The sequence below is a fragment of the Lepisma saccharinum genome, chromosome 23 (assembly GCF_977018435.1).
Source record: "Lepisma saccharinum chromosome 23, izLepSacc3.1, whole genome shotgun sequence".
NCBI classification, from domain to species: Eukaryota; Metazoa; Arthropoda; class Insecta; order Zygentoma; family Lepismatidae; genus Lepisma; species Lepisma saccharinum.
The window spans coordinates 23,814,989-23,834,951 of record NC_139251.1 but is presented as its reverse complement, the minus strand read 5'-3'; the positions used below and the strand labels follow the sequence as shown (position 1 = coordinate 23,834,951).

At 39.6% G+C, this 19,963-nt stretch overlaps 1 protein-coding gene across 1 annotated transcript in view; it reads right to left on the bottom strand.

Moving 5' to 3' along the window:
* The window catches only part of LOC146005296 (ATP-dependent DNA helicase DDX31), a 207,497-nt gene extending 189,506 nt beyond the window's left edge, over positions 1-17,991 (bottom strand). The window contains exon 1 of the mRNA XM_083144423.1: positions 17,859-17,991. Within this exon, the coding sequence (XP_083000549.1) occupies positions 17,859-17,930 (72 nt within the window). The 5' untranslated portion in view covers positions 17,931-17,991. The remainder of the gene's footprint in view (positions 1-17,858) is intronic.
* Between the last annotated feature and the right edge of the window lie 1,972 nt (positions 17,992-19,963).

The window sequence follows — 19,963 nt, the reverse complement described above, 5'->3', positions numbered from 1 at the left end:
ATCTATCAGGATCATCTATTTTATAAAATGCAGTATGAGCCGGGGGGGTAGGTATATGAAGGAAAAACTCAGTTAGGAGAGATTTGAAGAGTGGAACAAGTGAGAGGTAACGCAATCTGAGAAAGAAAGGTACAGATAAATAAGAAGGCATGAAAGAGTAAAGAGGGAAATATGAAAGAAAGGGCGAAAATCAGAAGTGAAAGGGGAGAGAGAGAGAGAGAGAACAAATATCTTACATTTTTACCTGCCCACCCTAATGCATGAATATACAGCTACTGCCCACCCGGAAGATAATTTCTGGCGCCGCCCCTGACACTTGATTACAACATGGCATCTCAAATTTTCAACCTTGAAATTCCATCTGTTTTCGGCAAGAAAAGTGGTGACTTGCAACAAATATTAGAATGTCCAGGAACAGAAATATCTTACATAAAGCTCTACATAAATCTAGGTAAAATATCTGATCTACTAATTTAGTGGCGAATCCAGATGTAGAGTTAATCGTGTAAGGAACTTGTACAATACGATAGTATTATAAAATATTTTCATCTTATTACTATGTGGAAACTAAGCCAAAGTTAGTTTAAACTCCCCTTTATGCACAGATAGACTAAACGTGACTGGGCCTATAGTTTAAAGCGGGATCAAAACCACTATTTCTACATTCTGCATATGGGTTCTTATTTAAACAGTCAACCTCCTGTTTTAGCTTCAAGTGAGATTTTGTAATTAAAAAAAAATGCGCTGCAGAGGGATGCGATTCCTACCAATATATCTCTGCACCCTATTGCCTTTTGTAAGAAGTATTTGAGATATGGAAAAACAAATCCCAAGTCACAGCATGAATAATTTTCACATTTTGTATGTAAGAATACCCATGGGCGTCGCCTGAAAATTTTGTAGGGGAGGTCAGGCCATTGATAAAACTTGATTACTAGAAATCATATTAATTATTATTATTATTACCACGGGGGGTAAAGACAGCCAGCTGGAGCGTGGTGCTGATAACATCACTTACAAAATGGCCGAGATCGAGAATGTGTAGGGTCCTACTCCCACATGCCCTAAATATGTCTCCATGGTATGGTGCTATATGCGCGGGGGACTTTAATTGTATTAAGTTAACAAAAATAAACCAACTTTATTTCCATTTCTGTTGTTCATTATTTTCTTACATTTAGTGTACTGAAATTCATAGTTATTGTATTTTGTTACTAACTTTCACACACCTCGTCCGCACCAGTTTTTCGAAACCTATTTTCAACGGAAAACACTATTAACTCCTGCAGTACCACATCACTTCATGCCGTCATATAGAGAGCAGAATATTTAGTGTTGAAGTGAAGCCATTATTTTTATACAACACGTAAACCTTTGATTATATCTACAAGAAAAGCCGCATTTACTATCCATCACTGGCGGCAAGTCTCTACAAAGATCAGCGGCAGTCCAAAAAAGTGACGTTATGATTACATAAAATTTACTAAATGATTTCCTAATTTTCTTGCACGTGTTATTTCCTCTTTCAAATAGAAGAATCTGAAGTTGCAAAGGTAACTTTTTGTACCCAACTCACACAAATTGAACACTCACCAGCCACTTTCATCTTTTGGCAAACTGAACTTTGTAATTCTATTGGTTGCATTGCAAAGGTTCAAAATGTGTGATTTAACAGCGAGGATGGGGTGTAAGGGTGACCCTTTAAGAAGATGCTTGTGATTTTCCTTCATCATTCATCATATCGCCATTCATCCTCACCTTTGCGATAAGCCAAATGTGGCAAGAGATCGAAGTGAAATAAAGCAATCAAGAGCAAGGATGTTTTTTTTCTTTTTTGGCCTCTCACTAGTTAAATGCAATTGTAACTTGTTATTGTATGTTTACAACGTAGAACCTCTTTCTCGGAGTGTAAGACAACTTTGTACCGACCCTGCGTGGTCGCCATTCACTTATTATTAGACCTTGCGTGGCCGCTATATTCCTTATAATTTCGGGTGAAAGAATTAAGCGGAATGTCCCTGCGAAGCGTACGCTTTTAGTTAAATGTATTCTGTAAATGTTAACGGATCCACCTCAAAGTTTATTAGCTTCACTTATCATTAGACCCTGCGTGGTCGCTGTATTCTGTAAACGTTATTGTCATTTACACTGTTCAACTCGTTGTTTAGTATTGCAGAGTCCTGCGTGGCTCATTATTAATAGTATTGTCTGAATGTCTTTAATCCTTTTACCCAGCGCCCGCTATTCGGGGCTACCGATTGGTTTCGGCTAGGGATGTGACGAAGCTGAAAATTTACCGATGCCGATGGACTCACCGATAATTTTTGGAACCGATACCGATGCCGATATTTAACCGATTCCGATACATAAGATTAGTAAACAGAAATGGGATGATATTTTCTGCACGACAAAAATAAATTTGGTATGTACATTTCTATTGCATATCATATGTCTATATACATATATATTCTCAAGAGATGCGAATGTGCGTACTTTTGCATCTACAAAAGGTTACGTGAACCTAGAGATTTAACATTAGTACACAAGCAGTTCTTTGAAATGCAAAATGAATTCCTGTTCTGCCAGATTCAACTTCAGAAAGACGACATTTGGAAGCACTTCAGGAAGTAACCTACTTCTTCTCTTATCGCAAATCTGTTCAGCAACACTGAACACTCAATCACTGAATACTGATGCAGCAGGTATGCCCAAGTATTTTCTCAGGACTTGCTTCAGGTTTGAATATTCATTTTTGAATTTCCAATACAACAGCAGATCCTGGTTCAGCAATGTACTTTTATTTCCAATTTATAGTTAGGTTGATCCTCTGAATGAGAGTTTGCAATAATTTTATTACAAAAACTCTACAATAATGACGAATCATAACCAAATTTTCAATAAATCTTACAAAACTAGAAGGTAAAACTCTAGTATAATCTGTACCGGTTTAAATATCAAATTTTTGCCGATTCCGATACCGATATGTCAATTTCGGCCGATTTTCATACATCTGTAATCGGCTTCGGCACATCCCTAGTTTCGGCCAATTCCCGACTGTGGTTGGGGGTACTACGCGCAACCTACTTTCTTTTACAGGGGAACCCGTGACGTCAGCGGCGACCAAGGTCCTAAATAAAATTAGGTCCCCATACTCCCCCTGGCGCCTCACTGCGAGGAATGAATTGAATGATCCCTGCCCCCTTTATCTCTTAGAGACCAAAAGTGGTGCACGTAAATACAGGAGCGTGGTACCGGTAAATGCACGTAAGGGTTACAGGTGAAGACACGTGTGTAAGTGTGCTAACGGACATCCTTGTGTTATGATTATAATAAACATTTTATATATAAGGTATATGCCTGGTTTAACCTTTCTTTACACCCAGCAAGCCCTGAGATAATTCTGAGTCCTTGTTCTACGACTGATAAGGAAGTTAGCACTGTGTGGACTGTATTGAACATGGACCAAGAATTTACTGGTATGAACTTAAGAAGTAGAGGGAGGAAGACCATGGATTCAGAGTCTGGATTTGGTTTGCTGTGAAGACCTGGGAGAAGGGGCAGCATATTTCCAGTGTTGCCAGTGCCAGCCCCCAATTCACTGGAGCTGTGATGGAAAATATGTGGCTACCTTCCCTGCTTTAGGAGTTAAATGCCAGACGTGTGAATCTGCTCCGCAGACTCAAGCAGCGAAGCCCGCAATACAAGAACCGAGTCCGCTGACCAATCCTCCATCAGACCATTGGTTATTGGAATGGCTGGCGAAAGATAGGGAAGACAGAAAGAAAGAGAAACAGGAGGAAGAGAAAGTGCGCAAAAATGAGAGGCAGTTCAGGCTAAAAAGCTGAGAAAAAAGGAACTGATAGAACTTCGATCCCTAATAGAGTTTCATGAAGAGAAAAGAGAGCTAGAGAAACGATAGATTGAGGAGAAAAGAGAGCTAGAAAGAAGAGAAATTGAAGACAAAAGGGAAAAATACTTTGAAACTCTCCGAGCTTTGAGAGCCAAGAGGAAATAAGAAAGAAAGAGAAAGAGGAAGAAGAAGCCAAAACACGAAGAGAAAAAGAGGAAGACGAAGCCAAAAGACGAAGAGAAAAGATGAAGAAGAGACAAAAAGAAAAGAGGATCTAATAGAACTTGGATCATTAATTGAGTCTCAAAGCAAGGAGAAAAAGGAAGCAGAAGAGGAGCGTCGGAATGAGCTGCAAGCCCTCTTTGCCCAGCAGAGGACTGACATAGAAGGTCTTAAGGCCGGAGTAGAAAGTATCCAAATGACTTCTCAGCAAGGAATAGCTAAGGTTGAGGAAAGAGTAAAAGAGGTACAGGAAAGACAGGAACCATTACCTCAGTGGCGCGGACAAGTAGAGATTACAGTGGAGTCCATTGAGAAAGCTGTCCAAAATTTGGGAGAGAAGACTGAATCCACCGAGAAAGTCGTACAGAAACAGGAGGGAGGTGATGGAGTCAATGACATCAATTCTGCGGAAGGACGTAGAGCAGGCAGCTGAAGAGAAGGTGAGACCTCTTAGGGTAGAGTCAAGGAAGCTTGAAGTATCTCTACGAAGAGAAATGCAAGATCAGACAGGAACATTTGCCCAGAGGGTAAGCGAACTTCAGGTTCAGTTACAAAGATTGAATGCTCAGCCAGAACCCACTCCGGATGTTCGTTCCAGCCGTTTTACACCGGATAGAGATTTGAATCCGGATGCCACTCCTTATGAGCTGCATAGGTTAGTTGAGGAACCTCTATTCGCTGCCAACAGAATGAAGGCTGATGGAAGAAAAAGGCCTCGATACGATGATACTTCAGACGGATCGCAACCTAGAAGGCGGCCAGATTTTAAGGTGGCCAGGAAGGCGGATATCGCCCACATTCCTAAATTTAAAGGCGACATTGAGGCTCAGTCAGCTGAAAAATATCTTCGGGAGCTCAACGTCAGCTTTGAACTTATGCAGGTACCTGAACATTATAGGCTAGAGTTGCTTCCTAGAGTCTTCACTGATAAAGTTGAACACTGGCTGGCAGGAAATATTGATAGTTTCGTGAATTATGCTGACTTTTGCGCCAGTGCGAAACCTTTGTTTAGCACATGCGCCTAGAACGGTAGATGACCTAACTCATTTCCTGAAGGATTTTGAAATCTATGATGAACCGAAGGGAAAAGATCAGAATCCCTCAAGGAACTATAAAGTGCGGAACATATAAACGAGGTCGAAGGAAATAAGCGCCCTCAACGTTTCACTAATGAAAGAGGAGGCAGGCGTGATTTTAGAAGAAACTCTTTCCGACCTTACCAAAAGCAAAGACCCAAGAAGGATCCGTGAAGGTAGAAGTAGCCCTAGTCCTCCGAGACGACGATTTACGGGTGAGCAGAATGAGATGCGCGGACCTCCCTTTCCTAGACAAAACATTACTTCGGAGCAGAAGGAGGCCGTAGAAACAGCGCGGGAGTTTCATCAAAATCAAAGGTCCCAGTCTAGCCAGACAAACTAGGACCTTGTCTAAATGCTTCGTTCCTGTTTAGGCAAGGTACTTCGATGGAGCGACCCAAAATAATAGATAAAGATGTCCAAGAGTTACTAGTAAATTTCCAGCTAACAGAAACTGAAGAGACCAATTTACAAAAGGAATTGAAGTCTGCAATGCAATCCAAAATTAGATACAGATCTCCAGTGGACTTTACAGTAACCTGTGTGATTGATACTGGAAGTGAATGCTCGATCCTTATTTATTTCATCTGGACTAAGTTAGTAGATAAGATACCTGGCATACAGATCCAGAAAGTCTCAGAGCTGCGATTGGTAGATTTCTCTGGAAGTCATAAGAAGCGTGTATGTGGAAGCAGGCGTGTGGAGTTAGATATTGGTAGTTTAAATTTCAGTACTGAGGTTTTCATCTTAAAAGGATTTGGAACTGATCTTCTGTTAGAAATGCCTTTCTTGAAAGAGCACGAGGCTGAAATCAACTTCCGGAAAAATATGGTAACGTTGTCGTTCTGAAAAACTTCTGAGCAGAGAGAGGGGAATCCTTTAAATATTGATATAGTGCGGTATATCCAAATAATCCAAGATGAAGAAGCGGATGATTGGATGTATAAACCCACTGACCTCAGAGAGAAGGTCGATACGATAAATATTTTGCTCGATTCCCAGAAGCAGGAGTTATTCAGTGTGCTGCTGCAGTATCTAGAGGTATTCTCAGAGAAACCAGACACCATGGAAACTGCTGAATGCGAGATCGTACTGTAAATTTCTGAACCAGTTTAGCGCCACCCATACCCAGTACCGCTTTCAAAAAGAAAAGCTTTGGAAAAGGAATTAGATCTCTGGAAAACTTGGAATATCATCCAACCATCTGTGTCTCCGTACCTGAACCCATTATTAGTGGCCGACAAGCCGGACGGAAGTGTACGGCCTTGTCTGGATTTTCGTCAACTCAATGCAATCATTGTGGTCCCTAAGAGCTCCGTTCCACGAATTGACGAATCTTTACAACGATTCCGAGGATCACGATATTTCACTAGTTTGGATCTGGCCTCAGGTTACTAGCAGATTCCCCTAAGAGCAGAATGTAGAAAATATACAGCCTTTTCCTACAAAGGTCGTCAATATAAATTCCTAAAGATCCCCTATGGATTATCGAATGCAGTTTCTACTTTTGTATTTGTTATGCACCGTGTGTTTGGACCTGAGACTGAAAGTTATTTAACAGTATATATTGATGATCTCCTTATTCTTGATTCGGATTTTCCAACTCATTTAACACACATAGAAGTTCTTCGCAGACTGGAAGAAGTCGGTCTCAAGGTAAAATTAAGAAAATGTAATTTTGTGTAAGGAGAACTAGTTTACCTCGGACATTTAATATCTGGTGATCAGTTCAAGGTAGATCCAAAGAAGAATGAATCCATTCTGAGGTTCCCTCGCCCTACTGGTAAAAAGGACGTTAGAAAGTTTTTAGGACTAGCCAACTGGAGAAGAAAATTTATAAAGAACTTCTCTGTGAAGACAGAACCTCTGGTGCAGCTGCTTTCCAAAGCTACCAAGTGTAATTGGAGTCCAGCTCAAGAAGAAGCTTTTTCTCAGTTAAAATAAGATATGGTAAGTACTCCAGCGTTAGTGCAGCCGGATCTAGATAAAGAGTTCTGTATTCAGAGTGATGCCTCAACTAAAGGTTTAGGGTGCATCCTGTTTCAAGAGCAAGGAGAAGATAAAGCTGTTGTTCAGTATGCTAGTCGAAAATTAAAGAACAATGAAAAGCATTATTCAATTCATGAGCTTGAATGTTTGGGCATTTTATTTGGAGTATATAAGTTTGAAATTTATTTGAAGGGTAGACATTTCAAGATTTATACTGACCACCGTGGATTAGTATGGCTACAAAACTCTAAGAACTGGAATTGCCGTCTTACTAGATGGTCCCTCAGATTGCAGTTCTACTCTTTCGAGATTATTTACACCCAAGGAAAAGAAAACTTAGTACCTGACGAGCTTAGCAGATATCCAGCGGAAGATGAAGATGTGGAACCAGAAACCAGAAATTTCCATGTAAACTACATCTGGCAGGAGCGAGATGAAATAGCTGAGGTGGAAAGTTGGATAGAAGCTCCAGAAGCTGATGACTTTTGCCGGCCTATCATCAAAATCCAAGAACACAAAGAAGAGCAAGATTCACCTGCAGAAACAAAAATTAAGAAGTTGTACCAAAGGTATGGTAATCTTTTGTTCAGGAAGAGTTCTGGAGATGAAGTAACGTGGAAGTTGTGTGTTCCAGAAAAGTTCAAGGAGAAAGTTAGGAAAGAAAATCACGACGAGCAGGGACATTTCGGCCTAGCCAAAACCTTAAGCCGAATTACGACCCGTTATTTTTGGCCAAAATTGAAGGCATATGTAGTTAAACATGTCACAGATTGCCTCACGTGTGCTAAGACTAAGATGGATAAACTAGGAATTCTTAAGGACAAGCTGCACATAAATCAGAAGGATCCTCAACAGCTGCTGCCCACAGATTTAATTGGAAAGTTACCTTCATCTTGTCCCTGGTAGAAGTTGGTACAAAGTTTGTCTCAGTTTATCCCTTACGGCGAGGGACTGCAAGAGAGATAATAAATATAATGGAGAGAGGATACTTTTCCCACTTTCCCAAAGTTAAGACCATTTTGTTAGAAAGGGGTACCCAGTTTATTTCAGGACTATGGAAAGACTACCTTGACCAGAAAGGCATAAGATATTTCTTCACGACCGCCTACCACCCAAGCAGTAATACAATCGAAAGCATGAATCAAGAAATTGTAAGGTTACACAGATTGATCTGCCATCGTGAACATCAAAGTTGGTCTAAATTTTTAACTGAAATCTGTTGGCTACTCAATAATTCGGTATCTGAAGGCGTCCGCTTTTAGTTAAATGTATTCTGTAAATGTTAACGGATCCAACTCTGTTTATTAGCTTCACTTATTATTAGACCCTGCGCGGTCGCTGTATTCTGTAAACGTTATTGTCAATTACACTGTTCAACTCGTTGTTTAGTATTGCAGAGTCCTGCGTGGCTCATTATTAATTGTATTGTCTGAATGCATACAGTTTTAGTTTATTATGACACGTGCATCTAGTGATTTCTCAATGTCAAAAACCTTGATCATTCTCTGTATGGAGTTTGCTATATGTTAAAAAATGAGTTGTAGTACTTGTAGTTAAAATTTTTCACCACCCATGCGCCACCGCGAGTATAAAGCCATCGCAGCGAAGCCCGGAGCTCAGTTGGCTCCCTGATGTCAACGGGCAAACATCCAGGGTTAACTGGCCTCCAAGCCTGAAGACTAGAAGCCATCCCGGAAGGAAGGAGGAAGAAGAAGAGCAACCTACCTTCCTGGTCCGATCGCTTCGGCTGATAGGTGCTCAGGTTCTACCTGCCCGGCTTGTCTGGGAGTACCCGGACCTTCCTTTCCAACCTGCCGTCCCTGCATAGGAGACACCGATTGGCTCGCCAATTCCCCGTTAACGGCCGGCATTCTTTAATCATTTTACCTAGCGCCCGCTATTCGGGGGTACTGATTGGTCTCGGCCAATTCCCGGCTGTGGTTGGGGGTACTACGCGAAAACTACTCTCTTTTACAGGGGAACCCGTGACGTCAGCGGCGACCCAGGCCCTAAATAAAATTAGGTCCTCATAACCCCTCCCCCCGGCGCCTCACTGCGAGGAATGAATTGAATGATCCCTGCCCCCTTTATCTCTTAGAGACCAAAAGTGGTGCACGTAAATACAGGTGCGTGGTACCGGTAAATGCACGTAAGGGTTACAGGTGAAGACACGTGTTTAAGTGTGCTAACTGACATCCTTGTGTTTTGATTATAATAAACATTACAGACATATATATACTCTATGTGATCAGAAATATCCGGACACCCACCTGAAAATAAAGTACAAGTTTGGGCAACCCTCCATCGGAAACACTGGCAGTCAATACAGTGTTGGCACATCCTTAGCCTTGATGACAGCGTTCACTCTCACAGGCATACTTTCAATCAGGTGCAGGAAGGTTTCCTAACGAATGGCAGCCCATTCCTCGCAGAGCGCCAAAATGAGAAGAGGTATTGATGTGGATCGGTGTGGTCTAGCACGAAGTTGGCATTCCAAAACATCCCAGACATTTTTTTATGGGATTCAAATCCGGACTCTGCGCAGGCCAGTCCATTAGTGGGACATTGTTGTCGTCAAACCACTCCCCCACAAGCCCTGGAGTATGGACGGGCGCTTTGTCGTGTTGAAAGACACAATGGTCATCTCTGAGCTGGTCTTCGACGGTAGGCAGCATTAAAGCTGTTAAAATGTCAACGTAAGCTTGTGCCGTGACATTGCCTTGTAAAGCAACAAGGGGACCAAGCTCCCTCCAGGAGAAACATGACCACACTGTAACCCCGCCCCCTCCGAATTTCACTGTCGGCAATATACAGGCTGGTAGATGTCGTTCACCAGGCATTCGCCACACCCACACCCTACCATCGGATCGCCCCATTGTGCACTGTGATTCACCACTCCCCACGACTGTTTTCCACTGTTCTATGGTCCAGTTTCGACGCTCCTTGCACCACATGATGCGGCGTTTGGCATTTGTCCGTGTGATGTTTGACTTATGGGCAGCTGCTCGGCCATGGAAACCAAGTTGCCGCACCTTGCGCCAAACAGTAATGGTGCTTGGAGTAGATCCTGATGCAGTTCGGAAATCCTGTGTGATGGTGGCGATGGATGATTGACGATAATGGTGTACGACCCTCTTCAACACTCGATGGTCTCTGGAGGTCAACATGGGAGGTTGGCCTGCACGCTTTTGTGTTGTACACATCCCTTCACTATAACATCGGATAAGTGGACAGAGGAATGTTTAGGAAAGTGGAAATCTCACACGCACACTTCCTACACAAGCGGCACCCAACCAACTGACCACGTTGAAAGTCTGCGAGTACCTCAGACCATCCCATACTGCTGTCTCACACTGTCTGCAGACTACTGAGTTCGCTGACTATGTGTTCCACGCGGTAGATGGCAGTACTGTGTCGCCCTCTATGATAAACACGTTTCGCGGTGTGTCCGGATACTTTTGATCACATAGAGTATATACCTGGTTTAACCTTTCTTTACACCCAGCAAGCCCTGAGATAATTCTGAGTCCTTGTTCTACGACTGTGCTGTGTTGTTGTGGTCGTTGCAACTTATGTCAGTGGACAATTGCCGTGAAAAAGCTTTGTTCCAAATTTCCAAACATGTGGTTGTGCTAAAATCAAGCAAAATTGAAGCAAGTCACAAGCATAGCCTTCAGTTTCCTTGCTATACTTTCATAGATGCTAACTAAATGTTCATTGATAATTGATGTAGTTTGATGCTTTATTTATTTTTAACATCGCATCCCTAGATGATTGATCCTGGCGCCGCCGCTGCTCGTTCAGAAAACTCGTTTAAAAGTTTTGGAAAATTTTATTTATGAAGTCTGTATTGTAATTTTCAAAGCTGTGGAACCATTGATTCTTTGGATTAAATGGTAGAATATGAAAATATAACCTGGTTCCTCTATTTTGCACAAAATGTTTTTTTTACTTTGGTCATTCTGTTCGAATACTAACTAAACGAACGATATACCTGTTATTAACAAAAAAATAAAAGTTTCTGCTTTTTAAAACTTCACGGTTGCCCGACCCGTTTGACCCCCTGCCGACGTCCACGAATTCACTACTCAAAAAAGAAATGAAAAATAAAGTTACCACTTCACGACTCCATAAAATAAGCTAAACTGAAATTTGTTTTTTTTTTTCTGCACAGAGTTTGCACACCTTATTAGCTTATCTGCTGTCTTTCTCACTATTTTATAAACAAGAATAGACTTTCAGGACTGCAACTGAGAGTCAGACTTCTGGAGTGATTTATTCTCATATGTCTACTCAACCTGGTCTATCTCATGTATTGGAAGCCTCCCCGATAGTGGTTACGTTGTCTCCTTGTAATCAAAGGGTCCCGGGTTCGATACCCGGCAAAGGCACGTAGTGGTTCGGATCCCACTTTAAATTGTAGGTCCAGTCCCGATTAGCCTTACTGTGCATAAAGTGGACTTAAAACAACAGTTCATGTATTGCAAGTATCAGTGTTACAATTGGACGTTGGTTCCAGAATTGGACACAGTATTTAGTATCTGGACATATAGTACTATGTAACCAGGGTGCGAAATCCTGGGGAGATAAGGGGATTTTCCCCAACCAACAATCTAATCCTAAAAAATTCTCCCGCCAAAAGTGTCAGCACTATTGTGCTCCATCGAAATGTGGGCTCTAAAACAAGTCAACACTGATCTTTTTCAAATAACGGCTAAATGAAAAGAGTTCCTGGACTGTTCCAGGAAGGTGCACCGGGAATCAAGGTTCACAGTGTTGCCAAACAGCAGAAGCACGAGGAAAGAAACAAGTGGATCACTATTGTGAACTGGGTGACCACTACAATGTTAAATTATAGTAATCATCTCAATTTTTACAAATATTTGCACTATTGTTTTTATTATTTAGTTAGCTTCCTAACTTTACTCACGATTGGAGTCAGTACAATCTCATAAGAGACTATATGAACAAAATAGGAGAGGGGCGAATAAAAGAGATTGTAGATACTGTACTATTAAAAGGTGAAAGTGAGATCATCAGAATTCGAGCATAGCATCCACAGATGTTCATCACTTTGGAAGACACATTCTATTTGCATAACAGAAAATATTCATTCAGCTTATTGTTCAATGCTCTAGTCAAGCTGAAGCCCCCTCTCTCAGAAATCCTACAAATATCTAATATAAATAATGTATAGAGATAGATAATTTTACTTCCTTAACAGGATTAAACATTAGATCGAAAAAAAAGTTTAGTGTATAAAAGAGGAACCAGGTTATACGTATTTTTATATTCTACCATTTAATGCAAAGAATAAATGGATCCACAGCTCTTAAAATGTATAGTTTCCTTTGTGAGAGGTCACACACAATATAAACTTCATGAGTAAAATTTGGCTCTAACTTTTAAAGCCTTTTTCTTAACTGATTGTGTAAAAGTTAATAATAATACAATAGCTATAAATTTCAGTACACTAACTGTACAAAATATAAGAAAAACAATGGATAGTACTTTCGTTGAATATTTACTCAAACTGTGCAGTGTCTCTCCATTTATATAATCAAAAATAATAACTTATAATAGGCTAGTTATTATTGTAAAATGATATTTATAACCGTGGTAATAATTATTACTTCTACTAATCAAGTTTTATCAGTTGCCTGTCCCCCCCTACAAATATTCCTGCCAACGCCTGCATTGATTAGGGATGAAGCTGAAGCCTCCCCCCCCCCCCGAAATAAAATCTTGGCTATGGGCCTGGCTTTAGCGTTTCTTAATAGAAAAGTTTAAAACCTTCAGGTCCATTGAGAAATGGTAAGTTACTAAAAAAAAAATGCAACATTTATCTGCTTACACAATGATTGATTGAAATTAAAATTATGGGTGTGTCAGCACTTAGGCTATTTTGCTCACATCACATTATGCAAGCTTCAGCCCCTTGTCATAGCTAAAGTCAACATCTGTCTCTTATGATAAAATCTCCTTACCTAATTAAAAGCTGAGGCTGTAAAGAGACACACTCGGCACATATATGACAACACACAACCCTACAGCTTACTACACTGGCCATAGGTCCAGCCTGCAATATTGAAGTTACCGGGGTGTAATGTGTGGGTGCCTTCTCAAAAGGTCACTCCTAACACAAGTATCACAGTCACAGACACTTCTGGGTCATGTTAACCCCATTGCTTTCAATAAAATCATTACAATTCAGAAGTGTCCGCGACTGTACATGTGCTCCCAGTATGGGGAGTTTAAAACAATACATCGAAGCATGTTTCATCCTGGCAAATAGGCCTAAATACTTAACTTCTGAATTTATCAACGTAACAGTAGTAAAACTGACCACAAAGCAATCAAGTACCATTACGATTATTCGTGAAATTTTGGTAGTGTGATACTTGTGTTATAAGTTACTCAGTCACTCTGTGATACCACTCCCTCCCCTCCTCTGTTCCACCAGAATTGAGGCATGGATTTTTTTGGGGGGGGAGGCACTAGAATTGTAAAGGTGGATACTACATAGGCTGAGGGGGAGGTACACAATAAAATATTTTGCAAATTACTATTTGAAACCTTCTTTTAAGACAAAAATGGTAATGAGATACCATTTTAAGGGGAGTTTGCATTTGCCACTTTCGTTTTCTTGTGTGCATTTGATAATATTGATATCCTCAAAACTTTTGGAGGGGCTGTAGCCACCCACCCCCTTCGGGGGGAAAAGTACTCTGCCTCTACAATTCTACTTGATAATGCAAACTGCTGTTAACAATTATGAAATAATTAAAAAATAAATTGTGGAATTAATGAATTTGTTGAATAATATTTGGTACGTTGCTGATCTAAAGTATGCATCACCGATGCAAATTTCTCATAGTATGTTTAATTTCACATTAATCAATCTTAAAAAAACAAAGCATATATCTCCAAATATATCTAGCAATGATAATTAATGATGCAACACAAACAAGAAGAGACACTTAAAAAATTACACACACACGAGGTATGTCAGTGGCGAGATTACGAATACAGTACTTAACAAATTCTGGACATGCAATTGACTGTGCCCATAGTACAACTGCTACTGAACAATACGATGAAAACTGGGGGTAGCTCACCAATCATCATATTGTGAATGAACAACTTGCTCTATTCGCACTGCATCTCTTGTGCACATGTACTGTAACTACTTCTTTCAAATTGCAATCACTACATAACATGTGTGTATTGCTATTCATATCTACCGAGTTTTACTTGTACTCATGTGGAATTACATTGAGCTTCTGTTTATGCTCTTGACAATGGCATTGAACAATTTAAATGCAGATCACATTGTGGAAATGGTGTATTCAGTGGTTACGACATTTTTCGTTGGTTATGTCTCTATTACATATTAAAACTATGTTTTCAACAACTTTTACTAGAATGTCCTTTTGTAAAATATTGTTACATAAAACCATTCGACAATGTGAAAAATTGTATATAAAATCTAACATATATGATGTATGTGTGTGTGTGTGGGGGGGGAAGGGAATGTTTTGTAGATTTCAGAAAGATTTGGTGAATAATAACATCTTCAAAACATTTTTCTTGTGATGTTTTAATGGCACAAAATAATGATTACAGGTTAGTTCACAAAGTGCTAATGCATGTGACCACTGAAGTGACTTATGTAAGTTGTCAGTACATTTTGTGAAACAAAGCTGTAGGGATTATTTTCACAAACTAAAAACAAAGAGCTTGGCCAGCTCGGTGGCCAAGCACGTTAATCCACCTCCAAAGTTCCCAGATTCAAGTTGCACCCTGAGCATGGGTGTTCTTTAGTAGTGTATGTCTGTCAACTTCACCTAATCATCACTCATCTCTTTATCGTTGCAATTAGCCAAACGTGGGACACAAGCAATGCAAAATAACAAAAATGATGATGGCTGTGCCCATATGTCTCATAATGATTTCAACACTAGATCATGTCTAATATGAACACTCATGGAAATACATGTCTAATAACCATTTCAAAATAAAAGATATGAAAATGGAAAAATAAGTGTGGCTATCCCATTAAGGAAAAAAAGTTAAATGAAAAAATAAATATTCATTTTGGGAGGGAGTTCAATCTAATCAGGAATGGACCTACAACTGAAAGCGAAATCTGAACCGCTAAGTGCCTCTACCAGGTGTCAAACCAAAGACCCCTTGATCACAAGGTAAAAATGCTACCACTAGGACATCAGGGAGGGCCACATCAATCTTCAATTATGGCAACATTGCAAATGAAAGAAAAAAAAACAGTGTAACAACAATTTGGTTATATTGACTCACCACAAACAATATACGGAAAATATACATAAGCATATTTGTCATGATACAAACTACTTTCTGCACCGACCCTGTTTACTCCAATGTTTGAGAGAGTAGTTATTTTACCGTTATTTAAGACATGGCTACAGTTCCAAATATGTAATGGGTTATGCAAGCATAGAAGAGTGATGAATGCATTTAGACCACAAGAAATTATTGTGGAAGCAAGAATACAATTTTGGGAAACAAATTTGTGTATTTTAGACAGAAATAATAAATTTGTGATTATATCATGGAAAGTATGTTGCACAAGTGCTAATGCTTCACACCTTTCACATGGAATCTATTATGCATACATGTATGGAGATGATGGGAAGCATGGCACCACTAACATTCGCAACCTACATAAGATGCATAAATATTAACACGCTGAAGATTATTTATAATGCTAAGAGTAACAAACCTAACCTACTCACATACGCATACACCGGTAATGTGTTAAAAAAAATATAGTAAGTGATCAAATACAGACATACATAGAATTTGATCCACGTATAAAACACGAGCTCATCGTGAATACATAGGAATTGCATGAGCGGAATCTTGGCCAAAAAACACTCTTACCAACAAAGATATCTGCCCAATGTATACCACCAGGTGAGTGGGAGAATGAGGAAAGTGTCTGAAATCAGAATTAAATGTAAATAGGCTTCAACGCTTAGAGAATGCAATCCCAGAGTTTTCTAAGTTGCAATCACTGTTAATTTTGAATACTTTCGCTCTCGAAACGAAGGCTGCATGGAGGAAAAGTTTTATGTTTGTGCATAGAGGAGGAAGGAATGACAAGATAACCAACTCAAACCAGCCTAACCTACAAAAGCATTTTAAAAATCAGAAATTGGGCCAATATTGAATAGGATTTTATCAAAGCATTAGCTTCACCATGTGTTTGTACAACAGACATATAAAAAACAAACTACAATTGAAAGTAATCACATTTGTGCCCAACCTCACCTACCCCCCCCCCCCCAATAAATCATTCCTTGAAAATAATGCACCAATTTCATTCATGGGTGGAGTAGAAAAAAAGGAACAAGTTTACAATACCGGACCACTCTCCAATTTCTATGAAATTTCGCCTACTCACTAATTGTGAACTCCTAATCACGAATCTGCATGTAATAATTGGCGGTCAAGTATGGAAATCGAGAAAAAAAAATGAAATAAACTATGTTTTCTTAACGTAATGTAACCCTACCATAAGAACAATCGCTTCACGAACGACGCCATTTTTCCAACATGAAGAAATCAACAGGCAAGACAAGGTATAGTTCTCTTAGCTAAAATATTAATTTTTCTTTGTATTTATGCTAATGGAACCTAACCTAACCTCGTAGACATTCCTCGTCTGATGTCAGCAAGATTGTTGTGCGTAAAGGAAGACCATTAACGAATTGCGAAAGAAATGAGGTTCCGAATTGCTGTGTATGGACAATCATCATGGTAAATCGCAAGGTTATTTTACAACTTCTGCACGTAAATGTACAATTTTAACAAGTGACCACCAAATATGAACTACAGATACGTCATCAGGACACCAACATTAGTAAGTAGGTGAAATTTTATAGTAATTGGAGAGTGGTCCGGTATTGTAAACTCATGCCGAAAAAAAACTATGATTGCTCAAACATAATGAAAGTATGAATATATTTTACAACTTTATATGACTGTAAATTTATCTGACATCTGAAGACGGTTCATTTAGTTCTATAATTAGAGATCGGCACAAAAGACAATTGTTTATTTGGTCTGATGTTACTAAAATTTGAGCATTACACTAAATAATTCATAATACTAAGGAAAATACTTGCAGGTAATATGTGTAATGCACAGTGAATGCAAAATATTATGTGCTGCATATTTGTTTATGTTATGCAGTTCACTGTTCCAGGGTGTAGGAAAATTGAGACAATTTACAAAATATAGAAGAGGTGATAACACTGGATCTCGATATTAAAGAGTTAACTGTTGCTTTTAAAGCGATTGTAGATGTTTCCTAATACCTACATTCATAATTTTCTGGAGGATCAAGTGTTGCTTAGTGTACATCTTTATAAGAGCCATAAGCTTTAGAATACAGGGTACACGAAATGATATTTACACTTTTTTCTCATGGGTCCAAATTTCTTTCACATGTTAACACATGTCTATTATTCTCACTTTCTACACAGACCACGATCAATTTGAACATATACTGTCAGGGGGATACATACGGGAACATATTTCTCGGAAAACTTGTCCGCACACTGCACAAGAGTGTATTTTAAATTCCATAAACTCCATATTTACAGGAACCCTTGTCCGCAGATTGCACAAGAGTATATTGTAAATTCTATAAATTACATATTTCATCTAGTACGTACCTTTGGCTCTTGTTCTGACGTGGTCGGTTCCGAAACCACATTTATAAATAATCCTCCAAAGTCCTCAATCATGTTTAATTTTCACTTCAACTTCGCACTACACTCATTCAGAAAACACATGCCACACCACGACGTAAACACAAGAGCGACACAGTTGCCACCTAGCGGAAAGCAGAAAGGAACGAACAGCTGAATGTCGTTATGCGAGCGCCGCTGCAGGGGCATGAGTTGAGAGAGAAATAGGAGTTCGCCTTGTGCTTCGGTGTGAGGCGGACGTTTGTGTTGTGTTCGTCCCATTCATACCTCAAAGGACCCATTTACTTATTAAGTGAATGGGAGGAAGAGTTTTGTGCTGTCTTTTGTGTTACTATTTACGAAGGACCTATTTATGAATATAAATAGGAGGAAGAGTTTATTTTCCCACGGGATGTCATCGGATTTTGTCTGATGCATTCCTTCGGTACCGTTGTCCAAAATCGCCTTATTTAATGGTGATCGGGGCATTTTGAAGAAGAAGAAGAAGAGAGAGAAATAAATTCTTGCAGGCAGTCATTTCCTTTGCATTTTCATTGAACACAAATTAGGTGCCCGGTGCAATGTTGTCATATATAGGGTTACCAGACGTCCTGTTTTTCCCGGACATGTCCTACATTTTAGCCTTATGTCCGGCGTCCGGGAGGAAGTTGAAAAATGTATTAATGTCCTATACGTGTTTCAGTTGAACAAAGATAAATCATGCAAGTTACAAGTCAATGGACTGCGCTCCCAAACTCAATAGTGAAATGTATTTTGATTCAGTCATTGACCAAAAAGAAAAGAAAAGTTTGTCCTGCTAGAACAAAAACGGAAGCAGTTAATGAGCAAAGTTTTGAGGCCACGTATTGATGATGTCACTGTTCAATGCCTGAGGGTAATTTCTTGCCTTGGGATAGAACAAGATGTTTCCCATTGTTATTCATTATTATGATTGCAAAGCAGGGGTAGAGAACAAACTTATTTAGGGTGTCTGCCAGTCAACAAAGTCATGGAAGTCAAGAAAAAGTAAAGAAATCAAAAAGTAGGCGCAGGCCCGTAGCTAGAGGGGGGCAACTGCCCCCGAGAGCCTGCATTGCCCCCATGTGAAAAATACAGAACACATTCCTACCTGGAATTCTCACTAATCTTTACAATTATATCATGTGTTACTCTAGCAACATAACAAAGACACTTATTGATTTTGTGATTTATTAGGGTGTATGGGATCCCGAATAATGTCGTATCAGGATTGCGCGAGGGGGGATTCAGTTTCAGACTTCGGGAAATGATTTCGCAACTTTCAGTATCTCGAACAGTTGTGACATATTGAGTAGTCTTGTATTAAAGGTGCCTAATGTGTTCGGATGTTTTTCTTGGATGTGTTGCTATGAATTCCCAAGTCTACCTTTTGGTAATAGTGATTCATGGGGTAGAGAGAGGGAGTGGTTATTTGATTTTTGTTACTTATCGTTGCTTTTCTGCCACTTATAGCTAATCGCAACAATGAGTGATGACGTGAAATTGATGAAGAGACACTCATAAACAGTGCCGCAATCACAGGACGGCAGGGGGCATGGACGGAAGTCCATTCTAGGTGCAGCAAACAATGAAGTAAAAAAAAAACAAGACTAGGAGAATCTAAGAATAGCGGGACAATTGGATACTCATGATGGAATTAGTTTTCTCGTGTTCCTTGCATTTTTCTCCCAGACGGCCAAGGGCACTTGCAAGGGGCACAGAGGGGCAATTGCCCCCCCCCCCTCGATTTCAAATTTTATACAAATAAAAATATATTTCGTAAAATTTTCTTATAGTTCAAGTTCAGAGCGGCGGGAGTCTGCCCTGGGAGCCAAACGATCTAGCTATATGAAAAAAAAAATGTTAAAGAGAATGCCATGGCGCCCCGTAAAATTATTTGCGCCCTATTAAAACAATTTCATTCTATGAAACTTAATATGAAATATTAATGATGACATTAATCCAAGAAATCATTGATCAATCAAGGGATTCCTATTTGTTTGTCAGGTGTCAACACATGTATTTCAACTATAATATAATACAATTCAAACAATAATTTGCAAAATGGTTAA